The 21,781-nt window shown below is 40.4% G+C and overlaps 1 protein-coding gene across 1 annotated transcript in view; it reads left to right on the forward strand.

Annotated features, from left to right (window-relative positions):
- snd1 (staphylococcal nuclease and tudor domain containing 1) overlaps positions 1-21,781 on the forward strand; it is a 180,119-nt gene that overhangs the window by 46,272 nt on the left and 112,066 nt on the right. Inside the window, exons 15-16 of the mRNA XM_053314118.1 lie at positions 1,406-1,547; positions 13,593-13,702. Coding sequence (XP_053170093.1) covers positions 1,406-1,547; positions 13,593-13,702 — 252 coding nt within the window. The remainder of the gene's footprint in view (positions 1-1,405; positions 1,548-13,592; positions 13,703-21,781) is intronic.

Raw genomic sequence — 21,781 nt, forward strand, 5'->3', positions numbered from 1 at the left:
ACCGTTGCCAGTTTGTGCCGGTAGGCGTGTGTGTGTGTGTACGCACATGCACCAGTTGTTTGGCTAGGTTAATGTAATGAGCATTCTAATAAAAGGACCAAAATAGCAACATTGCCCCCCCACCCTTCTACACATCCTTCCCTTCCCTTCCCTCTTTTCTTTTCTCCCTCTCTATTACACACCCACTCACTGCCGTACACGTGCACAGGTACACACACACACACACACACACACACACACACACACACATACATGAAAACACACATTCCTATACGTCAGCATCCTTTAGCTTGATGGTAAAGGTTTGCTGAAAGGGATTATGTACATTGAGTGGGAAGCAGTCACAAATAGAGCAGAGATAGGTTTATAAACGTATAGTGTAGGAGATGAACAAAGGTGGTGGGAGGAGAGTGGATAAAGCACTTGACTCACCTCATACCTCTAAAGGTTGCATAATGAGGTCCTCTCCATCTCTCATGTCTCTTCCTTTTTTCTGAACCAAGTTAGACTGCACAGCCCACACACTGCAGGTGCTGTAAATGTGTTTGTGTGAACGAGAGAATGTTTGGTTCTGCCGTCTCCCACTCAAGGGACTATTTTAGACGTCAGTGGGTGGAGTTCAGAAGGTGCATCTTATGGCTGAGGCCCTTTACTCACAACATCATGTGATTGATTCCCGCTGGTGACGTGTTGTTGAGCGATGTCCATCTTTTGGGTTACTGCACTGTTGGGTTTACCAAAAAGAGGAAAGAAATATCAAATCATCTAAAATGACTTGTCCATGTTATTTTTGGTGCCTGAACTCTCACATTCTCTTACAGTAGAAAATGGAGAATGTATTTGTTAGTTCAGACTTTCCTGATTTGAACTTCGTCCTTCCCTCTGAGCCTTTTGCTCTTACTCCCGTGGCCACCCTGCCGCAGACACAGTACACTGGTCCATGACTCACTAGTCTGTTTTGCCTACATGATCATGCCTGGAGTAGGCACATATTAAATTATTTTTTATCGTTTATGAATCTTCCCCTGCCACCGCATCACCAGTCCTGCTTGAATACGCATGATTTAGCTCTGCTTGTAATTTTGGCCCTGGCAAACCAGCTAGTGACTCACCCTTGCAGACAGAGATGGAGGCAGCAATAGAGAGAATTATTTTTGATTGCGTGAGGTTCCAGACGTGTCACTGTGAGGTGGAGTGGACTTCATTAGAGCAGGCCAAGATTGTCTGGAAAAAGCTTCAATATCATCAATAAACCTAAGTCTTGTGAGGATGCTGTATCATTTTGTGAGGCCAATAGCTATAAAAATACTATATCACATGTCTTCCTATAATAAATTGTATCATTTGTGAAACAAAAAGGAGTTTTCAGTTTCATCTAACCATATCTCTGTCTTTTGTCTAACAGGAGACACAGAAAGCCAAGCAGTTCTTGCCCTTCCTGCAGAGGGCCGGTCGGTCAGAAGCTGTGGTAGAATACGTCTTCAGCGGCTCCCGCCTCAAGCTGTACATGCCCAAAGAAACCTGCCTCATCACATTCCTCCTTGCTGGTGGGTAGAGCATTTTCTTTTCCCTATGCAAAGGTCATGACCGTCGGTGTCCTCCAACTGAGTCACTCCTGTGTCTGATTTGTTTGATGCTGCCATTTTAGTAACAGAGAGGGCATGTGTTTGTATGTGTATTGGATGGAGCACATATTGTATGTGCCATGTTGTAACTCCTGCCAGCTCAGAGGCCAGAGTTTAACCCTTACCCCAACCTCTCAGCAGCCAACCCAAGAGGGCAAGGGGGGTTAGCTGGGTGTGTGCACCAGCTGCAGCCCAAACCCTTTCACATCACTAGGTTGGCATGAGGCATATATCCCCTCTGACCTCACCTTCTTCCCTATGGCTTTTTGCCAAACTTTAAACTGTCCACCTACCTCCATGTAAATGGAGATTCAAACTTCAGTTGTTGGGTGGGTTTTTTGTCAGGTTTCTAACCAACCGGTTTATATTCCTCTATACCTCAAAAGATTTGCATTCAATGTAAAGTTGTTCTTTTGATCTATAACAACCCTCAGAGCAACCGTTCTTCATGAATTACTTAGCCTCTCCTATCTGTCAGGCAGTATTGGTGGGCACAGATGGCAAGTAATGAATTGAATAGAAATGTACCCATTCCTTCAGTCTTTTTTATACCCCGTGTCAGCATGGGGAAAACAACAGTGTGAAGTTTAGGGTAAGATGCAGATGGGATGAAATACTGAAACTGCTATCAACTAGTCTGTATTTCAGCTCCTCGACTGTCTTGACAGTTTGCCTTGATAATAAAAACACTGAGACTGTATCTTTGGCAGCCAACAATGATTTGCACATTCTCCTAGATCATGAGAATGGTGCGAATGCTTATCCTTTCCACAACTGATGATGCTCTCTGTTATTGTAGCAATAAAAATTCATTTCTATCCATCTCAATTTCAGTTAGAGGTTTGCCAGCTTTAGAGTTCCCCTCCATTTCCAGTAGGATAAACACCATATATTTCTGACAAACGTCCAGATACAGTTTAATTATGCATGGCTGCATCGTCGATGCGTTAATTAATCTTGCAATTTGCTTCTGATTGTCTTTGCTATCCACTGATGCTTTTCGTAATTACATTTTTTTTTGTTTTTTTTGTTCACTGCCTGCGCTGAGATGCATTGACATGACCCTTGCCAATAAGAAGTCTGCACATAGGCACATGTTAGCTGCTTTCTTTTTTTTTTTTTTTTATAGCTCTGGTGTGCTATTTGATATTATACTTTTTAATAGGACTGATTAGCGTAAACACACGCAACCACGTTACTCTATTTTCAAGAAGATGTCAAACGTGTGTGATATGATGTTTACATAGTCAGCCTAGTTTTGGGATGATTTTATTAAATCAAAGGTTATTAGCAAATTGTAAGAAGCACATTAGAGCTGATAGCCTCTAAGCGGATTTGATTAAGGTCGTCCCCAGAAGAAAAGATTCATCTGCTGGAAATGAGACGACACATATTGTCTATAATATACATATTAGACTGGATTAGCTCTGATTAATACAAACGATCCCCTTTCCAATTTTGTTTATTTTTAACTTCTATTCCAATTAGACTCCTCTGCATCACTTAGGGGTTCTCGTGTGTGTGTGTGTGTGTGTGTGTGTGTGTGTGTTTATCTCATGGCCATCCCTCTTTTTCCCTTTCATCCAATTTTTGTCTTTGATAGATAGGATGTTAAGAGATAAAATATCATGTCTGGTGGGTCACTGCCTCAGTGTTTCTGCGCATGTATGTTGTCTGTGTGGCTTTTCTTTGTTTGATAACTGATGTTAAACCACCAACCATACATGAAATGAAGTCCTCAGGCACAAGCAGCCTCTTCTTATCTCCCTACCTCCAAAAAAACTCCCTATCTCCCTTCACTTTCTCTACCCTGTCAAAGTTATCTTTCCATGCTTTATTCACCCATCTGCACCATGGGGCTGTGTTTGGAATGACATGCAGGAAGAATTGGCTGCACCTAACTTCTTGTGTTTATATGTGTATGAAGCAGCAGAATTGCTTCGGACCCCTTTTCTCTTCAAATCATTGCATCAGTGACGGATAATGAGGCGGGTTGAGAGCAGATCTTAGTTATGAATATTTAAAGTGCATAGTATTTAGTAGTAGTATAATTGTCAATAGAACAGTATTAACCATGTGCAGTTATGTTTACTTGTTGAATATATGTTTTATAGTTGAATAGAAAGAGTTTTGGGAAGTGTACATTAACACATTGAAAATACCTACAATGTGTCAGAAGAGATGCTGGTAAACATTGATAGTCCATTATGTCTTACAACCATATTCATACAGTTTATAAGTATGTTCTTAATGCTTCAACAAGGTCAAGTATCATCATTGCTTAAAGGTATAATGGCTCCATTCATTGCTCTGAATAAATATTGACTACATCGGCTCAGGAACAACAGAGGCTGCCGTTAAAACAAGTCTCGCATTAGTCATTTGTTTCATTAGCTGCGTTTTATTTCAAACTGGATTCATCATGGCCAAATTTTTATTCTTTAACAATGTTGTGGGAGGCCATTTAAGAACAAACAGTAGAGCTACAAGTGAAACGATCCTGCGGCACTGAGTGATGCAACACCAACAAGACAAAATTATAATATCAAAAACACAGTTAAGGCATCTTTGAATGTGAATTACCAGCCTGCTTAGCCAACAGCATTTTTTTTTTCTTCACTCCTTGTTTTAGCCATGTTTTAGCCAGAGCTTGTTTTTCCAGCAAGGTACCTCAAAGGCTCAGTATCTTCCTAGTGCACAATCTCCCTCCCTTTTTACAGAGTTTTCCTTGATGGACAAAGACAGTGCTTTAAGAAAAACGGGGGTGTGAGGAAACAAAGGGTAGCGAGAGAAGCCCTCACTTCAAAGAGGGCCGGAGGTGTGCTTCAGGAGTTGAAGGGAAGTTCCCTTTCCCCTCCTCCCACATCACCTTTCCTTTCTTCTCCTCTTACTTGCTGGGCTGTGCAGTGTCACTTCCGTATGCAAGTTTGATAAAGGGTAAAGAGTTTCTGAAAGGAGGAAGGATGATGATAGAAAGATGATGAAAGGAGGAGGAGGGGGTTGAAGTAAGAGCTGTGGAGGCAGAAAGGACAGGGAAGGGATGAAGAGAAGGGGCTCGTGGTAGAAGAGAAGACAAAAAAAGTACAATTGATGTGAAGTACGTGGGTTTAAAGGCCTGTTGAAGCGAAGCGAGACCAAGCAGTGAAAAGGCTGTAAAAGTTTACTGGCTTCAATAGCTTTCACTGAGTTGCAGATGGAGGCCACAGCAGGTGAAGTGTACTTTGAAAGTTACTCAGAAAGGTATGTTGAGCAGCAGTCTGTCAAAAAGATGAAACACCCATCACTCGGACACAAAGATTTACAGTGTCAGCAAGAGGCATTAGCCATCACACAGTGTGTAGCTTAGTGCCATTTGTCTGATTTTTGATATCCGAGTGAGCGTACGGCTGCGTTTGTGTGTGTGTGTGCTCACCTGTGTGCTGGTACACTCCCGCTGTGTGTATGTGTGTGCAGTGTGAGTGCAGGAGATGGAAAGATGTTGGAGAAGTGGAGCAGAAAATTTGGAGACTTGTTCCCCTCAAAATATGTCCGTGTGCAAAAAAAAAGTTTTTTTGCATAGTATGAAATCAGTCAGACGATTCTGCAAATAAAACATGTTATTGGGCTCCTCTATGACCTCTACATATCGGTGTCCTTGTGTATGACTGCAGCACTACATCTCACATTTATAAGAAACTTGGGGCCAACACTTTTTGAGGCCTTGAGGTACATTTTAATGTCTGCAGCATAATTTAGTGGCGGGTAAGGAGGAAAAAAAAGTTAATAGCACTTTATTGGTGTTAAATTTGCTACATTTATAACCTAGAATCTCCAACCCAAACATAGGTTATGAAATTCATCAGCCTACAGTAAAATCAATCATCCAACTTAACCTCTGTATGTTATTGCTGGAAGGAAAGAAGTTCTCAGAAATCTCATAAATACGTTCACGTCTCTCCTACAACTAATATTAATCTTAAATAAATAACAGATGCAGTTGCCTGTGCCCAAGAAATGATTAAATGTGGATGTTTTCCATTATACAGCTGCTTGTTGCTGTCTAGTTAAGGTGGCATCAGATGTGTGCTGCAGTGCATTGGGTCTGAAAGAAAGCTTTATATACATCACATTATTTGAGTTGACTTATCCAGCCAGCTATGTAAAGGAAACAAAATACTAATATACTGTAGGTGTCTGACTGCTTTGAGCTGTGTTTAAATTAATAGGACCATGACAAATGCACTACATTCTTCATAAATATATAGCCTTTGTGCTTTATTCTTACCAATAAAATGTTACAAATAGTGTTGCCAGGCGGTGATGTGTGCTGTAGAGGAATGAATGCTGCATTGCCTAAGCCTCATCTGGAGTAATGAGGCCTTGAGAGATGATGGGGAGATGATGGGGAGATGATGGGATAGATCAGGAGGATAAAAGAAAGAGATAGTCAAACAATCCTATGATTTCCTTTTTAACAGTGTGCTGTTTGTCTGTCTCCCATTCACTGCCTGCTACAGCTCCAGTCACCCTAGTAGTCTTACCTCAGGTTTTGGCCGCCTGCATCTTGGTACGTTTTGAGAGAAAGAGGAAGTGCAAGATATTCATGAATAAGGGTGATGGAGGAAATCAGTATGGTGATTAGAGCAGAACAAAACCCAACATGTGCACAATTGGCTGTACACAATCTCCCCTGCTTTTTTGGTCTTTGTTTATTTTCCTGTCGCGGTGGCTAATTATGTCTTGTCAACAGCATGTCACAAAGTAAGAATTAGTAACTGGGTGACATTAAAAAGATCGACACTAATGGCATTCATACTGAGCTGATTGTATCCTGCAAGCATCAATTTATACCTGCAGACATGCCACAAGCAAGAGCACGATTTGTCTTTCAGGTTAGGAGCACAAAGTCAAAGGCTAATCAATATGCACATTATTAGCATGATGCTGTATGTTTATATAAATTGCAGAGATGTCACTGCCGCACACCGTCTCCACATCTCTCTCCAGAACCATCTCTACAGCATGGAGCTCATTATCCTGGCTCGGTTAGTAGAGGAGGAGAGGTCGACTCAGTCCTGTTCTCGCTATATGTTTGTCCAGCTGAAAACACATTCAATTAAAAAGTCTAGAAATATATATTAAAAAAGAAACTAGTTTCTAGCAATGAATGCACATGAATTCATCCAATTAGTTTTGGCCTGTGAGGAGAATTGCAGTTTAGAATAAGGATCAGTCCTCGATACGTGCTATATGTGCAGCTTGTATATATGCATGGTATCGCTGTAAAAGCATTGTTCTAGTGCGTCTTAATGGTTGCAATCATGACATAACTCTTAAAATGACTCCTTATGACAGTGAAAGGAATCATGACATTTTCAGTGATGCGCATATTTGCTTTCTTGACAGGAGGTAGATAAGAAGATTGAAACGACTTCCATGTATGTCTGTTTGAGGCTGTTAGCTTATTTTAGCTTAGCATAAAGACTGGAAGCAGTGCATAGGTAGATATTGAGGTCTAATCTCTAATAGCCCTGAACCTTCAGACTCAATTGACGTCACCTGATGAGTGCTCAAAACAGTACAAATAGGAATGGGACAGCACTTATGCAACATATCACGTTACCTTGACGACACCAAAACATATTATTGGGCTCGTTTCGCCTTTTTTTATGAGTTATTGTGGGTTTAGGATTTTTAATTTTACGGGTTTGTTGTTTGCTCCCTGGTTGTAATCAAAATAGTAATGTTGTTGAATCAGATCTGATGAAAGTGTATTTGTTATACTTATCATACCATCAAAGGACAAACAGCTACACACAGTGCTGGCTATGAATCACCACTGAGCTGGGTTAATACTTGCATGTTTACTGTTTGTTTTTGTTTTCTCTCCGCTCTTCCGGGCTTCCTCTGGTAACCCTGAATTTTAACGTCACAACGCTGTGTACTGTGGGTCGTTCCCTCAGGTAATGTCTGTAGAAATGCAGACTTCCAAAAAATGTCCCTAAAGGGCTCAAAATATCTGTGAAAGAGCCCTTTATGCCCTGTAAGAGAGTGTATGAGCCCATGAGTGTGGATATTAGGATTAGGAGGAGAAGACAAAACAGGCAGTAGCTGCTTGGGGACGAGGGGCGATGTATAGAATGATAAGAAGAGAACAAAGGTATGAGGGAAAAAGTATCTTGTCTGTGTTTCTGTCACAGGGTGAAAGGATGAAATTTACTCCAGCTTACCTTGTGTGTGCTCCTTTTGTATATAATTATATAACTTAACATGTATAGTAGCATTTGTGGATTTGATTAGGAGAGTGTCATAAAGACAGACAGGGATTGGTGAAGAGGACACGTTTATGGAATAGGCCGAGGAACTACTGCATATGTGAGCAGGTAAGATGTTTATGTGTTTGAGCTCAGGGGAAAGGCAGTATTTCATCAGACACGAGGCTCCACCAGAGATCGCAGATTAAAATGTTACTTCTCTCCACTGGACCTCCCCACCTGTCTCTGAGCCTGAGCTCTACAGAGGAGCAATGATGGAACAGGGCGAGTGTGATACAAACCCCCACTACATTATTAAATGAAATGGTTGATAGCTTGGTGTCCTCTTTTGGAGGTATAGAAAACAACATACGTAGATTATGTCATTTGTTCATTCAGTTGTGTGTTTGTTTGTTCCAACAGTCAATCATTGCTAATTGTTCTCAGTTGTGTCTCTTAGCTCATGCACCCGCCTTTCAAAATGTGAAACATTAAACCAGCATCATGCCAGACCCCACGTATGATGACTGATGTCGCGTATGGTGGATTGACATGTGCACATATGCGCTTCAGGCCAGTATGAGGAAACAGCATGTGCAAGATGCTGTAGGGTCCCGTGTGTGTGTGTGTTGTCAAAAGTGATTAGTGTATATCTTGTTGGTCTCTGAGATCAGTTAAGATGGATATCCTGTAGTTTGACCCAGATGTTTATCTTGGTGTCAGGCGTGAGTTATGCATCATGGTGCAGGTTAAAATTGGCTGTGCTAAGTGACTCCCTGGCTTACTTTAAATGCTGCAGGGTGGGTACTACAGTGTGTGTGTGAGGTGAAAGATATTGAGTGCAGTTAGGTCAATGGAGGTAAAATACCCTTGTGTATCTGAAGGGAGATAAGCACCTATATCTTAACATATTACATTTGACCTGTTATACCCTGTTTTTGGATCATAATCCTATTATTTTTTTTTGGGAGGGGGGGGGGTATTTTGGCTTCTTTGAGAGCTTCGGCTAAGTTGGGTGTTGCTGCAGATGTGGGCCCATTGAGCCCTTTTGGCCATTGTACTGTACGTGCTACACAATTAAACTTGACTTCTTTGTGAATTACATTCCTGAGTAGTCTTTCCTGTTGATTATGCACGAGAAACACAACTCTAGCCCACAGCTCCGAACAAGCCAAGCAGAAACTCAAATATCTCCCTCTCTGCAATTACTTATCCACCACTTTTTGCTAACAGTGTGCACCGTTTCCCCCCCTCCCCTCCCGCTGCCTTCCCTTTCTGTCATATCCTCTATTTTTCCCTTTTATTCTGCTTCCATCATCTCTCCTCCTCTTTTTATTCTGGCACTGTTGTAGCGACAGTGTCCCACGTGGAAGCCTTGTCCTGGTCCACTTCTATAAATACTTTCAGATGCTCTTGGCCATCAGTGTCTCCTCCTTTTCTTCCTCTCTGCTCTTCAGGAAGCGTTATTTATTGATGCATTTTATCGAATGTTTGACTACAAATGATGACATAAAATGATATTGAACTATAGACTGATATGCAAACTACAGTAGTCCTTTTATTAGATCAGTTTAATGAGTACCTTTTTAGGATTTTTAAACACAACAAACTGTTTCTAATTCTGTTTGATTTTAGTACTGATAATTAACAACAGCTCAGACTGCAGAGGAGCACATTATCGGAGCTCAAGTGAAAAGATGCAAACAGAAACTTGCATGTGTGTAATTAGTTATAATCTTCACTGCTGTACACTGAAGACCTTTTTATATTTTAAAGAAAGTTGACTCGACAGTTTCTCACAAGTCTTTGCTGACTGTCCTGTGGCCTCATTTTGCCTTTCCTGGGTCATTTTCCCCTTGCTGCCGGTGCAAATAAGCTGATGTATCCTGGTCCTGTTCTCATAAATGGGACAGACATGGGCCAAGGTTTCTGGAGGGAACAGAAAGTACTGCCCAAAAAAAAAAAAAAAAAGCTGGAATAGTTATTTGCTTCCTTGTAAAACAATGAAATGAAACTAGTGCTTACCTTTAAGGTCAGCCCTGACAAGGTTTGACATGCTCTCTAGCAAAGTATGAAAGGACAAAACTGTCTGAATATTGGAGTATCAATGAAATGTATTCGTCACATGCAGTCATTCAAGCACAATCAGTGAAATGCAATTCTGTTAGTTCCTTCAAATTGCAATAAGAATAGACTTAATAAGTAATGATTAGTAATCATTAAAATGATTTTTTAAATTTATTTAATGGTTCGTAATCATTAAAATGATTTTTTTATTTATTTTATTTTTTAAATATAATCAAATATGCAATCATTCAGAATCTTAGTGGTCTGAGGGTAGAAGCTCTTCCTGAGCCTCTCTGTGCTGGTCTGGTGTATCAGGTACTAGGGATGGACATTTGAATACATTTTCTTGATCGATCATCGAGAAAATTAACGATCGATTATTGATTAACATTTTTTTATCTTAAAAATGCCATGATACCGGACGCTTGTAAAAGCAGCTGAGCCCGTAAGATGGTAAGATGTCTCACTCTCATTGCTGCCACATAGTGAAATTGCATTGTTTCAAGACTCACTACGCAACACAACTTCTATTTGAAGCCAGCGTTTGATTGATACAAATTTCATGTGCTCTACAACATTTTTAACGATCAATTATCGATCATCGATTAATCATGCCCATCTCTATCAGGTACCTTCTTCCCTAAAGCAGCAGGGAGAAAAGGCCATTACCCAGGTGGTTGGGATGCTTAATGATTCTCCTTGCCTTATTCCCGCAGTGGCTGGTGTAAATATCCTCTAGGCAGGGTAGAGCAATGCCTATTGTATGTTCAGCTGAATGAACAACTCTCTGCAGGGCTTTGTGCTCCTGCTATGTCCCGTTTCCATACCAGGTAGTGATGTTTCCCGTCAGGACACTCTTGATAATGCAGGAGTAGAAATTCCTCAGTATGTGAGCGGATACTTGGAACTGCCTCGAGCTTCTGAGGATACACATAGTCAGTATACAGCCCCAAGTCAGGGACTCAGTGATGTGGCCACCAAGGTACTTCTTTTACTTTTATTTTATTAGTTTATTTGTCAGGGACAGTGCAGATTAGACAGGAGCAGACCTAAGCAAGAACAAATGTGAGCTAAAATGGACGTAAGCATATATATGAGCAACAATCAAACAAGAAGCAGGACAACAGTAGCACAACAGGACGATTCAACTGCACAAACAGGGACAGACATAAGAAAAACAAGTTCAAGAAACATGATAAAAATAAAACGGGTCAGGGTCTACTCTCTCCACCGAGCATCTGTTGATTAATTATTAAGAAGGCTGTAGTTTCTTCACTGATGTTCAGGAGAAGGCTACGTCCTGATGCCAGTTCAGGTCCTCTAATTCCTTCATGTAGGCCTTTTTCATTGTTACCTGTAATCAGGCCCATCCCAGCTGTGTCATCAGCAAACTTGACAGTGGTGTTTGTCAAAAGTGGCTACACAGTTGGGAGTACAGCAGGGGGGGCTCAAAACACAGTCCTGGGATGCGCTAGTGTTAAGGATGAGGGTATAAGAGGCGTGTCCAACTATTATCACCACCTGAGGTTTGCCTGTCAGGAAAATTAGGATTCACATGCACAGTGAGGTGTTAAAACCCAGGTCCTTGAGCTTTTTGAAAAGCCTGGATAGAACTATGATATTGAATGCTGAACTGTAGTCAATGAATGGTAATCTGACATAGCTCCCTTTCTTGTCCAGGTGAGAGAGAGTGGTGTGGAGGATGTCTGCTATGGTGATGGGTTGAAATGACAGGCTAATAGGCTTAACCTTTCTGTGAAAAGTTGCAAGGAAATCTTTCATTCAGGCCCTTACCTATTATTAATCTATTCAATTGTATCACCGGCTATGTATTTGAAATGGGCCAGGGACGGAAACTCTACATGAAACTTTTCATTTGGTATTCTTTAAAACGGAATAATGATTCAAATGTGCCTTGCAGAGCATATCGTGAGAGATTTCTTCTGGTAGCATTTACAGAGATAAAAGCAGCCAAGGTTGAGGTACACCAGGTACACAGTGTCCCAGATTGTCTTTATTGACATGTGTTAAGAAATAAGTAGCATTCAAAAATGTTTATTCTTATTGGGGGAGGGGGGGTCTTGAAATATTCAAGCCTCCGCTCAGTATGTAATGTATCTAATCAAAGAAATACACCAGTTCATACTTTCTTTGACGTTGCCAAGCACGTAGATGTATTCCAAGAACTTTTTTCCCCATCATTATGTTTCATTAGAGCTAGAGCTCAGGAGCATTTCTCTGAGCATAAAGTCTGAAATATTCTTTATATGGATGTATCGCCTTATATATATCTCAGGAAACCCAGGGGAACATGGGCGAACATGCAAAACTTGAAAAGACAAGAAGTGAGATTCAAAGACAGGATTATGAGGTGGCCATGTCAACCACTGAGTCACCAAGATGCCTTAACACATCTAGTTTTTACCTCTTTTTCATGCATTTGTGAGTCCATCCTGAGGCAATATATGCACATATCCGCAAAGCCAGTGAAGCACATCAAAAGTTAAACACTGAGTCAAAGAGGAAAGAAAGACTGTAGGAGTGAGCTGTTGCTTTATTAGTACAATGCTGGAGGGTTTAACCCTCAACTGAAACTATCATTAGGTTACTCTGCATAAATCAATACACCACCAACCTGCTTGCTGCTATGAATTGGTAGTGGTAAAGACTTCCTTCCTAATTAATTTGAGAATTTGAATGGGAACCCAAGAGATGAATGTATACTGTAGCTCCTGTTCTGGTGTTTAATATTTAACATTTACTGGCTTACTTTTCTCTCAGCTGGTTCATTGTAGCATATATCAATCCAAAGGGGTGTAAGAAACAAAGATTGAGTTTCCATTGAAGTAAGCTATGCTCACCCAATAGTCCGTGCATGCAAAATTCATAGTGTGTATGAAGAGTTTGTGCAGAACTTAAAATTACTTAAAAAGTAAGATCAACACACATTCTCTCAGTATCTTACAGCCCAGTCAGGCTCACCTTCAAACAGACATTTTCTGTTATGCATATACGCCTCCTTTTTTATTTTTTATCGCTGAATATTTTTTAACAGGGAGAACATGTTGGAATTTTACAGTCTCACAGTGCCTTTATACCTCTTCATTCATCTTTCCCCATACCTCTACCCTGAAGCTTATCTTCTCTTACCCAAAGTCTTCAAGAAAGCCTCTGAAAATCTACTAAAGTTGATGTCAAAGGGTCCCAAAGACACAAATACCACTAAGACTGGTATTTAGTGAAAACAGGTTATACAGCAGCACTTTGAGCACTTAAGATTGACCCCTTGATGACCAATTATCCACTTAGTGCTGATGGTAGTGTTGTTGGCTAATCCGCATCGTGCCACAGACACGCCTTTGTGAAATAGTGTGACTAAGAGATTTTGACCTTGACTTATTATAAGAGGGATGAAAAAGATGTCTGATATGGCATTAGTTGTTGGGAGCATCAAAGGTCCAAAATAAGTCTATATTTCGAGTCGATATAAGTCTATTATTTGACTTGTGAAGAGTATTTCTGCAGTTTTTATTAGCAAGTAGATGCCGTAATGTATTCTGATCTTTTCTGATGATTATTTATTAACCCAAATAATGATGAAACTATCTTGCCATTCTTTTGATATTTCTGCTATGCTAACTCCTGCAATTTTGTTGTCTTTGGCTAGGTATTGAATGTCCACGCAGTTCCAGGAATATGCCAGGGGGGATGCAGGTGGCTGAGCCCTTCAGTGACGAGGCCATGATGTTCACCAAAGAGCTGGTGATGCAAAGAGAGGTAAGCAACAGTACTTTCATCATTTCCAATATTTTCAACGCACCTGCAATTCTACATTTTTACTTTCACACTCACAGTCCAAGTTGATTCTGCTTTGTGCAGAAGATAATTTTGGTTCAGAGATGTGGGAAGGAATTTCTGTTACGCCTGTTGCAGACTCTACTTTCCAACTGGCATTCAGCTCTTGTTTGATGCATTTGCCACATTTCAAAGATCTAAGCCCATTCAGTTGAGCAACATTAGGGCCGCGGGGCCTTATTCACTTTTCTATCTGGAATTTGTTTATTTAATGAAAAAAACACATAGCCAAGGTCCAAAATTGGACAGCTCTTCAAAAGAACAACAGTTTTTTTTTCTTTTATCTGGACATATTTAAAGATTTGGCCACTGATTTTAATAAGCCGATTAAATTGTTTACTCCCAGATGAGCTTTATGACAGCATATACGGCACTGTACTAACTGTAACACTGTATCTACTTGTACCTCAGAAATCTCAACAAAAAGCCAGACTAAAGTGGCCACAATAAGGTAGACTACACCCAAAACGCATGCACCATCCCTCCCCATGTACTCCCAGTTTATGGAAAGCTCACCTGATAATGGATCAGTGCTCCTGGGCTTTAGAGAACTCCATCCACTGTGTGCCTGTTCATTCACATGCTAATAGGTTTTTATAGGAAGCAGTGAATGGACCAAAGCCATGATGGAACTAGCTATAATCCTGCCACCACTTATCCAGGCCACACACTGCCTCTCTCTTGCTCTCTTTTACTCCCCCTCTCCATTCCTATCTCCGTTTTAAAGGGCTTTTCTTTGCGTAGGGCGGCTGATTCCACTGTCCTCTGGTGTTTAATTGTCATGGAAATGATGAAACGATGTAGCCTTGGCCAATGTTAGAGGTGGACTAGTATAAGAGTGCGCAAGTGTGTGCATAACGAGCCAGTGATACAAGTTGGATCAAGAGAGCCTTGATGCAAGCAACATGGGATTTTGATTGACAGGGATACAAACCCTCTCCAATGAGTCAGTGAGGTGCTGTAGCAGGTACATGTTGGTATGAATATTTATTATTTTTACAGACGCACATATACACACACAAATGGATAATTAATCATTTTTAGAAGGACGGCACAAATGCTCCTCTATGCTCTCGTTAGTCGTTCTTGTACATGCGCAAATTAAATTAAGCATGTGTTATCATGCCTATAACCTTTTCCATCCATACACACTGTGACGCACACGCTCTTTCACACATTCTCTCCCTTGCCAGTCATTGGTGGTGTCAGCAAGTTTTTCACAGGTAGGTGGTAGCGAGCAGGCAGGACTGAAATATAATGAGTCCTAAGCCCAGTATGGGGGCCGGCTGGCTAGCTGTACTGACCTGCTGTTATGGGCTAATATGAACACATACACACACTTAAAATGGGGCACATTGGAGTAGATAACAACTTAGTTAAGCAGTTACACATACAGTAGGAGCTGCCACCACTCCATCCCCCATGAAATAAAGGCAAGATTATTACCCAGAATGAAGTTACAAGTTGAAATTTGGTTGGGGTCATTCTTCTGGTTCACTAGCTTTACTATTCACTATATTGGAACATGGCATGGATAAAAGAAAGTGATATCTGTAACACACACACACACACACACACACACACACACACACACACACACACACAGAGACACATCTTGCTGGAAAAGACTCAAATCATTGTGTAATGTTGTACAATGCCAGACACTGAAACAGGATACAGCTGCATGAGGAAAAGCTAGAGAGGAGAGGTGAGAGGAAGTGCAAGAGCACTAACGAGAGTGGAGTCGGTAGCAGCAGAATTAAATATATAATGTAGGACGGAGAGGAAGAACTGGTCTCTGCCATTGATCCATCTTCCCCTCCACGTCTCCTATTCCTGCAGATCAAAGCGACGGCAACCGAAACAGGTTATTAAGGTGTGTCACACTCAGACATGAATATGGATAATTTGATTTCATTAGCATAAGATTCATCTCTGATTTATCTCTGAATAGCATTTGATTGCGGGAGCTTTTTGAGATGTTTAGTAGATGGCCTAACGTGAAAAAACATTTTGATTTGGGCTTTAGTGGCGTATTTATTTGCATTCATCAAATATTTTTCTCACTTTCTCAGCTTGACTGCTATAGAGTTCTCTAGGGTTTTGTTGATCTGATGACACGTTGACTCAATGGTTTGTATTCTGTTCTTTGTCAGACTTTGTTATTAACTGCTCTGTAATTAGCTGTTTTTTTCTCTTTCTTGTCTCCTTTTGAAATGGAGTTTGAGTGCAGGCATGAGTACACTTTCCTCTCGGTTTAGCGCTGCTGTTTTCCTCTTTTCTCTAATAGCCTTTTTTTTTCTTTTTCCACTTTCTTTTTTTTCCCCTCATTTGTCACTCACTCACTCTCACCTCCCTCCTTTTCTCTGGTTGCCCAGCCTTAAATCCAACTGACATTTGCTCTTAGCTCTCTGCCTCCCTTCCCTGCCTGCCTTTTCTCTCTATGCCCCCGCTTTCTCCATTTCTTTCCCTAAACTGCAACACAGCCATGTCTTAATTTCTCCTTATGCAGACACGCATAATTAATGCGGCATGCAGTGAGGGGGAAAAGCCCTGGTTTCTGTCTCCTCTGTTTATAACCCTTTCCACCAGCACCAGCACCCCGGTCCCCTCTGCGTCTCCTGTGATCCTCTGTTGCTTTATAAAGATTCCTTTTTACTTTCAGACTCCCTCGTTTCAAAAAATCACTTTTGTGTTTATCAGCTCTGTCTTCCTTTATCCCTTTTCCCTTTTTCTCTCTCTCTCTCTCTCTCTTCCTGTCTGTTTGCCTCTCTCTGTGTAGTGTTAATCTCTGACAGACATTGCTCCGGTTCCCAGTGTGGAGCTGAAACAGCAGCATAGAATTCTGAGGAAAAAAGGAAACATATTGGTAAACACCACTCCCCAGACATTTCCCTTGTTTTTTTTTTCCCTTTCTTTTTTTGATGTCTTCCATTTAATTTTTCTCACCTCCTACTTCCATTGACTAAAACATCCATTCACTATCTCAGTCACTGAGCCTCTGTGTTGATTTTTTCTTTATGCTTTTGGGTGGCAACTTCAAAAGCACAGCCTAACCAGGAGGTAGGCGAATGGAAGAATTTTTACTGCATTGACATGTTTGTCTAGGATGAGTCAGGAAATAATTGGTGGTGTAGTTTTGTTTAATAAAAGACACAAGTCAGTAAAACAATATTCTTGATGCCTCATTACAGTAATGTACGTTTAATGACTGTCATTCTTTGATGGGTTTGTGTGTGATGCTGCCATCAAAGTCAGGCACGTCAAATTCTCAAGTTCCAAAACATTTTTTTTTTTTTAAGAATAGATCAGCTACTTCTGGTTTGTACGTCACACAGTTACCAGTTGCATCTACTTGTTGGTTTTTACTTGTAGGTTTTAATGGTTTGGATGAATCTACTTTCTTTTTTATAATTCTGTGTTAATCAGCAGAGAAAAAGCCCTGATTGGAACGGTGGCTGTATATATTCCCAGTTGTATAACTGAAGCAAGAATAAGAAAAGAGGGTGTAGCAGAGATGTGTTTGATTGAGCAGGGATGAGAGCAGGCTAAGTGGACAGTAATATGTGGTGTACTGTTCCACCTACGTATACTGTCAGTCGTATTGACCTCATTCAGTCTGGGTGGTCTCTCATCTACTGTACTGCCCTGACTGCCTACTCACTACTCTCTCTCTCTCTCTTTATTTCAGACATAGAAATGCTCTTAATTTGCATTCTCTCACTTATTTATTGGCACATAAAGAAACCCATGCACAGAAATGATTGAGGGCCTTAGTCACAATAGGTCACATCTGCTGTTTTTCTTTATGTTTACATCATTTCACAACTGAAATGATCACATCACACCTGACCCAGGAAAAAAACAAAACAAAATATTAGTGAGATTTGTTTTGTATCTTATGTTATGTTTAATAGGCTTGAGGCTGAATTTATAGTTGACATAGTTGAAAATGAGTAGGGATGTCAATGATTAATCGATTATCGTTCAATAAGCTGACCTATTTAAAAAAAAAAAAAAAAAAAAAAAAAGGTACTGAAATTGGTAATGCAGAAGATGAGGGATGTGAAGTGCACCTGTCAGTAAGTGTGTAGATTTGCTGTAGTATGTTCAGTTGACTAAGTGGAGACACTTACGCTTTAGTAAGATTGGGTTACAGGTGTGTTTGGTGACTGCCTTTTAAGAGCTGCGCTAATTAGTAAAACAAACGCACCTCCCTGCCATCACAAGGCAAAAAGTTTCAGCGTGCCTCAATCTGCTCGATGGATGTTTAAAATCTGCTTAATGTGTTTTTATTAATGAAAACTGAAGCATAAAGTTATAAAAAGTTCTAGTTAAGCTATCTGAGGCTAACGCTAAACTAACATTGTGAATAGAAGTAATTGAGAGCTGATTGTCAGACAGCAGAAAGCAACATGCTTCTAACAAAATCAATACAAATGTGATGAAGTGTGTTAGCGTCACTCCCCTGCTTTGAGTATAAATGCATTTTAGAGTGCCAGTAAATGGGCTGATTAAGTTGAAGGCACAGTATTTGTGAATCTGTTGCAGCTGTTTCCTGCAGCTGGACTAATGTTAGCCACAGTGAACAACACATTACTTCATCATGTAAATCAACTATGTGTATTATTTTATATAAATTCAGGCAGTTGTTGTAGGGGAGTTTTGGAGTTATGTTTTATATTGATTTGATCACGTTACAGATGATTTACTACTGAAGACTGCAGCAATTTAGATGAATAGTTAATTAATTGTTAGATCTGTTAAACACATCTAGTAGATCTAATTAATGTTCTCCAATGAATCTGGAAGGTGTGCAGCCGTTTGCTGTGTTGAACAGACAGCTGATGGGAGCTCTAATTGTAAATTAAGTGATTTGGTGTTTTTTAGTTCATCACTCAAGTAATTTAGTGTTTACTTGATCTGTGCTTTTAACTCCAAATGTTGCCTACTCTGATTTTGTGTAGAACATAAATCACATCAGTGGTTAAAATGGTTTTATAACCAAAAACCGGCCAGCATATTAGATTAATTATTAATGATTAAGTGATAATCCGTTGTTAAGGTGGCCAACTATTGGTTAAATAAATTGCTTAAAATTTGCACTCCTGACTGAGACAAAATAGATTTTGAGTACAAGACACAGTAATTGATTCAAGTCATTCCAGTCTGGAAAATGTGTTCCTTCTAAATAAATAATTGACAGTTTTTTCACTGCAAGTGCAGCCATGGTTGAGCCGTGGAGCTGTGTTATAGTTTGATTGACAGTTGTGTGTTTCACCTTTTTACAACAATTTAGAAAGCCTTCATTTTGTCTAAATTTGGTCTTAAGTTGAAAGCAAATAAGATGGTGATGTTGAAAACTGAAAAATAATTGCAGTAATCCGACAAATAACAAAAGCAAAGTAAAAGTGGATTAATATTTTAACATAATTACCATAGTTCTCACAAACACACACTTACCTCTGCTTCTGTGGAGTGCCAGTTTTCGGTTCCATGTGGTGTGCACATTGCTCCCCTGTGCATGGCGTCCAAAACTCTGCCCAGATATGCCTAAAATGGGCCCCCCCTGCACTCACCGACCCACCTTTTATGACATGAACACTGTGTGTACCATGCTGCCTTGGGTTGGGTTTGGCACAGCCTGGTTTCAGACCTGCAGGAGGTTGTGTTGTCAAGCGTTGATGAGTCACCATGCCAGTGTGGCATCACAGATGCCCTGCTAATGCAGTGCCATGTTCTACATATCTTAGAGCTCTCTGCTTTAAATAACCAGTGTGAAAGATTTAGTGGCATCTTAAAACCTGCGGTGGCTGTGAAAGATGCGAAAAATGCAAAAAGACCTCCAGGGCCAGTGTTTGGTTTGTCTGTTCTGGGCTACTGTAGAACCATTGTGGTGTGACATGGAAGCCTCCGTGTAGGGGGACCCGCTCCGTATGTAGATATAAAGGGCTCATAGGAATGAAAACACAACCATTATTTTCAGGTGATTATATGAAAATTAAAACATGCATATAAATATTAAATTCCATTTCCAAGTCTGTTCCAGCTAGTTGCTACTAAATTCTACATAATACACCTTTAATAACTCTTATTGTAGAGCATTTGAATGAAATGCCAATAAATCCCACACATTTGTAATATCAAGAGAATGTTGCTGTCTGTTCTGTGTGTCTGTATGTGGTAATTCTTATTTTACCACTACCGCATGTATAAATAGGTATTATGTGACAATTAGATAATTGGAAGTGTTATCTGGTTGTCTTTCTTTTCATCTGTGTCTGTACATCAATGGTCAGTGCAACCCAGATCAATTCATTTAGCATTCTTCACACGCATACAGGCACGCAGAATGCATCCTTCATGCATTTGAGCCTCTTTTATATGTCTTATTTTGCCTTTCAGGGCCGCAGGACAGCATTGGATTTCTCCACAGCTTCCATGCTCTCACATTGATTTCCGATCACGCTTGAATTATTTTGGCATGAGGCCGATTACACTGCATTGCATCTCAGTCTTTGACAATGTCTCTTCCTCTCTCTCACACTTTCCTTATTCTGTTGTTCCAATTAGGGCTTTTTCGCTGACATGCATTTGTCTTTGTTTTATATATTTCTTTAAATTGTCTTTGTTTTTCATACTTTATCAGAGGCACACTGTGGTACGTGTGTGTACGCGCGTGTGTGTGACAGAGAAAGTCAGACTAAGAGAGAGAATGAGTACACATAATGAATAATGCATGGTGTGGTTTCCTGGTCAGCGAGACAGACGGTTGGGACGGTGAACTGCCCCCCGGGTCCTTTTTTCCCACCACATACTGTAGTTAAACAAACCACGAGTGCAGAAGGAAGCCCGTATCCAGATTACTGCTGCTTTATAGCCACAGACAGGATCTGTCCCCATCCATTTATAAATCTAGCTGCACAGCATGACCAGTTTGGACTATGCTCATCAGTTTATATTTAGAAAGATATGCTTTTACCATTGTACGATGGCTAATTCTGATTACAGAAGTATAAAATATGACTCAGGTGATAACTTTGAGTAAATGCATTAAATTAAATCCTTAATTGCAAATAAGGATATTGGTAATTGTTATTGTTGCACAGTTCATTGACCACATAATCACATAAAAATCACATAATCTAGTTTATACCTGTGTATATGTGTCATACTGTTATATGTTTGTATTGTTGAGGGTTAAACACCTTTGCATTATGGATCCATTTATGCATCCATCCAGTTTTTAAGTCCTTTTATCCTTACCACGGGTCACAGGTGAACCATAGTGCAGGATTCTCTGCTGGAGGATTTGCCGTAGTCAGTGAAAAAAAAGCAGCAAACCACATTATTTACAATAATATACATTTGTAATTTGACCTTGAAATGCACCCTGTGAGCATTATGTTATAAACAGTAGTTTCTGTTGAGAACTGAACATACGTTGTGTTCCCCATGACGGCCTGTCTGCATTACTTCAGAGTAATTAGTGTCACAGGAAGAGTTGAGCTTTTGGGTTTTGCAGCAGTTTGCGATTAAAGTACAGCTCAGCCTGTTTTTGTGTATCAGTGTCACAGCTGGATGACTTTGTTCCTTGAAAATCGTGAATTATAGCCTGAAGGTGAATAGAGCGACCCACATAAACACATTCACACCATCACGGCGGCTGAGAGATAGATGGGCCTGAATAGAGATGGAGAGATGAGAAGAAGGGAGAAACCTGCTCAACGCTTTATCGCCCCAACTCGTTTACGAGGGCGACCTTGTGCTTAATGTGTGTGTGTGTGTGTGTGTGTGTGTGTGTGTGTGTGTGTGTGTGTGTGAGTGTGTGTGAGAGAGAGAGAGAGAGATGGAATTGCAACTTCACTGTCCACTCTGATAAGCAAACAGTGCAAAGACACAGGCACACACTGTGCTTGGGGACCAGCTGAATCCTCTTAGCCTTTTCCTCTACATGAAGGGCACTGCAGTACTCTACTACATCAATGAAGGCAATAGTAT

The sequence above is a fragment of the Scomber japonicus genome, chromosome 23, assembly GCF_027409825.1.
Source record: "Scomber japonicus isolate fScoJap1 chromosome 23, fScoJap1.pri, whole genome shotgun sequence".
In the NCBI taxonomy this organism is placed as follows: domain Eukaryota; kingdom Metazoa; phylum Chordata; class Actinopteri; order Scombriformes; family Scombridae; genus Scomber; species Scomber japonicus.